Source organism: Lipotes vexillifer, unplaced genomic scaffold, assembly GCF_000442215.2.
Source record: "Lipotes vexillifer unplaced genomic scaffold, Lipotes_vexillifer_v1.1 scaffold1790, whole genome shotgun sequence".
Taxonomy (NCBI): domain Eukaryota; kingdom Metazoa; phylum Chordata; class Mammalia; order Artiodactyla; family Lipotidae; genus Lipotes; species Lipotes vexillifer.
Genome location: NW_006786545.1, coordinates 61,110 through 67,450, shown reverse-complemented (window position 1 = coordinate 67,450; position 6,341 = coordinate 61,110). Strand labels below are relative to the sequence as shown.

General features: G+C 46.2%; 1 protein-coding gene across 1 annotated transcript in view; it reads right to left on the bottom strand.

Moving 5' to 3' along the window:
• Positions 1-5,315: 5,315 nt before the first annotated feature.
• AFF2 (ALF transcription elongation factor 2) overlaps positions 5,316-6,341 on the bottom strand; it is a gene marked incomplete at its 5' end in the record, with an annotated part of 37,507 nt that continues 36,481 nt past the window's right edge. Inside the window, one exon of the mRNA XM_007458920.1 lies at positions 5,316-5,437. Coding sequence (XP_007458982.1) covers positions 5,316-5,437 — 122 coding nt within the window. The remainder of the gene's footprint in view (positions 5,438-6,341) is intronic.

The following is a 6,341-nucleotide window of genomic DNA, read 5'->3' as shown; positions in this document are numbered from 1 at the left end:
TTAAAGTGTGTGTGTGTGTGTGTGTGTGTGTGTGTGTGTGTGTGTGTGTGTCCACAGAACGTAAATGTGAAATCCGAGCCCTCTTTGACTGGCTGCAATCAGTACTATGTACTCCCAGCTTTGCGTACATCTCTTCCCAACTCTGTGTTCAGTGACATCCTAGTAGCTGGAAATTAGCCATGGTGGGAGCAGTTACACCATGGAGATTGGCAAATGCTACAAATCAAGCGCTTTCTGTTCTCAGAGAGCTTGTTAAACGTTTTAGCAGTAGACCAGCGGTAGCATGCCGGGCAGAGCAAAGGAGAAGCTAGCTCTGCATCTGGGCAACATGGCACCAACTCAGTCTCTTTGGGGGTTTCCCCAAGGCTGCTTCCTGCCCAGGGGCTCCTCTTCCACGGATGTCACCAAGTACCGCAGAACCACAGAAGGGCATGTGCTTCTGGGGTGCATTTGGCTAGCCTTCTGCGCCCTGCTGGGCTCTAGGCTCTGAGACGTTGCCCCTATTTGGTAGCTACGAGAGCGACGCAGGCCAGAACCAGACAGGTAAAGCGCCTGCAATTCCGATTAAGGTCCTGATCTGGCAGCTGGCTTCGTGCTGCAGAGGCTGGAGAATAATGATTCCCTCGGTAGGAACAGGCTAGCCGCAGCTGCAAGCATCCATGGGGGCATTCTTTCTTCAGGAGGGTTCCCAGCTGGTCTGCATGCGGCAGCTCACCAGCAAGCGCTGGTGGGCCCTGGGGGTGCTCCCCACAGCATCCTGCCAGGGGCCTGGTAGCAGGCTTCCTGGGTCTCCCCCTTCCCTCCGCAGAGTCTGGTATGAATCAAAGAGCCAACAAAATCGAGGTCACTGGCAAAAGAGTTTGAAATTTTGAATGATTTTTATTAAACACCATTAGTCTACACTGCACAGTTAATGAAACAGCAAAGCTCCAATCTCTTAGAAGAACGATGATTGATCATGGATCGGAACAGCAGTTCCGTGTCCCCTAAACCCATCGTGAGCCTGATGAAGGAGTTATTACCATCTCAGGTCAGAAGCAGAAAGGGGCGAGAACTGCAGCCTGGACTGGAAGGGCTTCCCTACCCGCTACCCCCGGCCCCACCCGCCTCGGCCCTCCCCACAATGCAATTTGCTTTGAGTTGATGGATTACAGAGGGAAACGTGATGCTCTTGGGAAAGGGGGTTTCTAGACTTGTGAGGAGGGGAACGGAAAGGGAATTCACACTTTTTCCTTCCCCGAAAATATCAGATGGTAGGATTAATGTCTGAGACCAGCCTATCCGATTAGCCTCCTGCCAGGGTCAATGCTGATCATCAATACACAGTTGCCAGTTCTGTCGCTGGAGTTTGCAAACACTGAAGAGCAAATGAATCAGAGTTCCATTATGAGAATAAGGCTGTGCAAGTGGGAATGAGAACAACAACAACGACAACGACAACGACAACCAAGAAGAATTTAGTCCGCCAGTCGCATAATAGAGCAAGCGACAACGGGCGCCATATTCGTTCCGCACAGAACTGAATTTGGGGGCACGGAATCGACCCATCCATTCAATGTTGTGTAGCTCTAGTGTCTCGCCACACATTTTCTCCGTGGGGAGAGTGATGCCTCTCTAAGCAAGCAGTTCATTGCCTTACTGAGTAGTCCTACCCAGTGATCCAGTTTGCTGTCTCCCACCTGCCACTCACACAGGTGGAATTTTATCATGTCTGTTGAGAGGTACGTGAGGGCTCCTCCCTCACAGCTAATTCAATTCTGCCTTCAGAAATGCTTTCCAACTTCATTTTCCAACTTCAGCCTCTGGGATGCGAATTTGAATAAAACACAATCCAAATTAGATAGCTCTGGGAAAGATACCGAGAGGACAAGTATCTTCCCACTGAAGACCCAATCCAATGCAGTCTAGCAAGGTGATGTCCAAAGGAAAACCCACCATTTGGAAACTCAGCAAAACACATTTTAGCCAATGGTTTTGAATCAAGCAACTTGGTTATTGATTGGAGATTTGAATCGTTTGATGTCATTACGCGGAAAAAAGGCATCCCAATCTCAAGTCTTTGAAAAGTTATCAGCAGCTAATCTGCTTTTCCAATTCTGTCATCCAAATAGAAAACTACTAGTATTTTCCCAATGACATTATTAAGTCATTAACAGTCTACAGGCTGGCTAACAACATGCTCACGGCTAAATTCTACCCCGAGGACCACACTAGTATACTCTTTTCAAATTAATCCTACCTACCATAACTCAGACAGTAATATGACAAAACCACTAAAAAATCCAAGGTTAATTAAAATACAAAGCCAAGCCAACATCGTAACACAAACTTGTCAAACTCTCTGTGGTTGGAGCTTGGGTGACAAGTGAAGGCGTATTGGTGGCCCTACGGGGGTCCCGTTTGCAGGGCTGAGATCCTTCTGTGTACTTGCTCGCTCAGGTGGAGCTGCCCGTTTCTCTGCCCATTACCCTAACCCCATGTGCTTATTGTGAGATGCGTCTCACCAAGCCTCCATCAAAGTCTCGAGGCAGGATCTCTCACCGCCATCCACGTGTCTTGTATCCCTCCCACAAACTGGTACACCGAAGAGATTTACTTGACAAAATCCCTCAATCCCTCAAATAGCTGCACACCTACGACACACATCACCATTTACAATGTGATGAATAGAGTGCCTAGAAAACAGCAACAATCCTTAATCAGGAAACCGAAAGACGTCCCACCTCCAGGGAGAGGAGGATAATTCACCCTCCATGTTTAATTGGTTTCTAAGCTGCTTTACAAATGGGTCTCTGCTAAATCATCAGGTGGTGATCCTGAGCTCGCCTGTCAGACTTGGTCATTGTGCCACTGAGTTGGCACACACTTTTACATTTAGCCACCAGAGGTGACGCATCAGGCAGCTAGCAGGATGCTCTGCTGCTTCCGCGCTGTGTGCCACGTAGATATGATGACGCACTGAAACTAGAGCTACGAGTCTTTCATTCATGAGGCAATATGCTAGTTTTCCCGGGAAACTGCCCCTAGCATTCTAATGTCTACTTTCCAGAGGTTGAATTTCAAGAAGAATCTACTCCTAAATCCATGATGGTCTAGGATCGTGGTCTAGGTTGAACTTGCAAGGCAAGCCGGCGGGCTTCATCATATAGTCATAGTCAGGCACTCTACCTGATAAGCCGTGGAAAACACACAGAGACCTTGAGTCACTGCAGAGCCATCAGCTTCATTTGTATAGGCGACACCCACCTTGGGTGTCCGGAGTCGTTCATAGGATCATTTTCCTCATTTAAGAGGCGCAGAAAAGGTTTTCTCGGGTTTCATTGGTCTGTGTGTGTGCCTGCGTGTGTGAGGGTTGATGCTGAGACTGCCAACGTCCAGCTCAACCGTACTGGGAGCATGAAAAGTGCTGGTTCAGCTGCTGGGACGGCTCCCAGCTGTCAACTTTTCACAACGTGGCCTCAGCCATTGGAGGACAACGTCCACAGCCCTTATGATACAACAAAGGGCCTTCAACTCAAAGATGACCAGAGCGGAGCTCAAGTCTGGCTCTTTTGCAACTGGGGATACAGCTAACCTTGACAATGAGAGTGCGGAGTGATCCCTTGCCGGTCTTATCACAGACTTGCGTGACTTGCTTTCAAAATCATAAAAGTTTGCATCTTTCATGTGTGTGTGTATCTATTATTTATCTGGTCATAACTCAGTGAAGAGAATCCAATAACTCAGCAGATGAAGGGCTATGTGGAATTAGATACCGGCAGGTAATTACAAGGAACTAACGTATGGATAGTTTTTACTACGTGTGGGGAATTCTTCTAGTGAGCTGGAACACCAAAGATGATATTTACATTGTGATGTTTAGGGACATAAAATGAACGCAGAGGATCATAAAGGGGTGGGGATAGTCGCAACTGACGCAGAAATATCTCCAAATCAAGGGAACTGTTCCCAATGTTTCAGGGCTCTTTCAAAACCACCCCAGGGTGAAGCATGACCCGGAGACTCATTTTTTTGTTGTTGTTAAAAGATTAGCTACTACTTAGAGAGTTTGAAGTTTTCTTCGGGATTTTCATGGAAATGATTCAAGCTAATATAGACTTGAATAAAATCAGTGATTGTATTTCTGTCAAAAGCTAATGAGCCCCCCCCCCCCCAAAAAAAAAAAAAAAAGGAAAAGAAAGGTAGAAGAAAACAGAAAGAAGTGAAAAAGAAACCCTGTAAAATAGAAAATGGGGATAATACTTGGGGAAGTCCAGATTTTAAAGCCACTAGGAAGCAAACTGTATATGATTACTTCTAGGTAGTGATAACTTGACTTTTGTTTCCAGAGATCTGAGCAAAGCACACACACACACAAAAAGTCCCGCCAGTTGTGGACCCCGCCAACCAACTGCAAAAGAGGCAGAGGTGTGCATTCCCTGGACGGTTTCCAGACCCCTCCCGTCTCTCATCTCTAAAACTGGAGTGTAGCGTTTTGGCTACTAGGGGGTGCACTGACTGAACTGCCCTCCAAAGGAGAGCTTTACACAAAGAGAATGCTGGGTGAGGATTTACGCTTCGAATCACGGAGTTCAAAAATATTTATGCCAGCTGATGCCTTAACGTTGTCGACATCCATCTTGCCACTCCTTCTCATCCTTGAAGTTTTTCAAATAGGGAATCAGGAAAGGGATACTAGCTAAAAAGTCCTCTGGCTGCATTTCAGAGTGGCATTGCCGTGCTCATTAATTTTCTGAAATTTGACTTTCTCATGTTGCTACAACATCTAACCAGTGGGTTTCGACAATGAAAATTCTCATCTGAAAACTGAGTCTGTGGGAACCACAAAAGCTTAACAAAGGATTCTGAAATATGTTCTTGTCTGGACAGAAGAGTGCAGTTTGGGGAATGGCTATTGCTGAAAATTTGAATCTTTGCAGGTCCTCTGTGCCTGCGTTCATATATAGACACACACACACACACACACACTCACATATATATATATATGTCTATATATGACATTCCGTTTCACTTCTCAGGAACCTGTTCTCACAATTGCTTTCCATCCTTTGTTGTGGGTAGTGTGGACTTAAAACAATACTGTAGGGACTGTGTCATTCCATCAAGCACGAAAGGATGGTGGGATCTGTGAAATGCATATAAAATACTGAAAAATGACTAAGTGATAAAAGATACACTGCTCAAGGTGTAGTGTCCACTTACAATGACTTCTGTTTTTCACAGATATCAAAAGAAGCATAAAAACAAACATAATCAAAGAGAATTTTCCCAAATGAGTGGAGTTCCACCAGTGCTGGAGATGGGGGCACACCCCACTACAACAAATGGGCGTCGATGCGCAGCCAGCACAGTCCCTGGCGAACGTAGCGGACGAGATTGGTCATGCTGCTGTGCTGGGTCAGGGGCCCCATCAACGTGTCCAGATCGCCAAAGAATTCTGAAAATCAGAGCAGACCTCGGTCAGGCCTTTGAACCATAGCAGGACCACAACCACGCGGGCGTTGGACAAGTTACAATCCTGGGGAGGTTTGTGAGACACGCACACACACACATATCACAGTATGCATATATTACCTATAAAACATATCTGTCTGTATATTTATATATGTTTATAGAAACATATATTTATGTATTGAAAATATACACATAAAATTACGTATCTAAAATAAAATGTATCTAAATATATTTTATATAAAACATGGAATTTATATTTTTATATATTATAAATTTACAGTTAGAAAGGGGTCTTTATACACAAAATGGTAGGGAGCCATGGTCTATATGATACCAAGCTGTTTTTCATTCTACGCGTTATGGAATTGAAAATATTCTCTTTTCCTTTTGTCTAAATGAACTGAGTATCGATGTTTCTTGGCTTGACGTAGACACAGCTGGTGAGCCTAGACAGCCATTAGCGCCATCGGCCTCTAAGGCCAGATAAATATCCAGGAGGCATCTGATTTGGTAAGTCTTATTCCTTTAGGGAAGGAAAATGACCTGTAAGGATCTGTCGCATAGCACTTCCCCTTGCTCCCCCCACCCCGCTGGCACACGGACGGCAAAGACTGCCTGGCCGATTCCCCTCCAGCTGACTCGGGGAAGGAATGGCACTGAGGCCCTACTACTAAGCAGTGGGACCAGAGTCTTAGACTGTCTGCTTTGGGGCGGGGTGGGAGGTCTGTGGGAAAAACTCTGTGATGCCTAGAAAGCAGCTAGGCTTCCCCTTTGCACGTCTGTCTGGCACTGCGTTGATCTCGGTGGGAAGGAAGCTCTTGGGCGTCCTGTTCCCTCAGCCACGAGGAAATCACTCCTGTGCTGGCTGGGGGCGGGGGGGGCGGGCG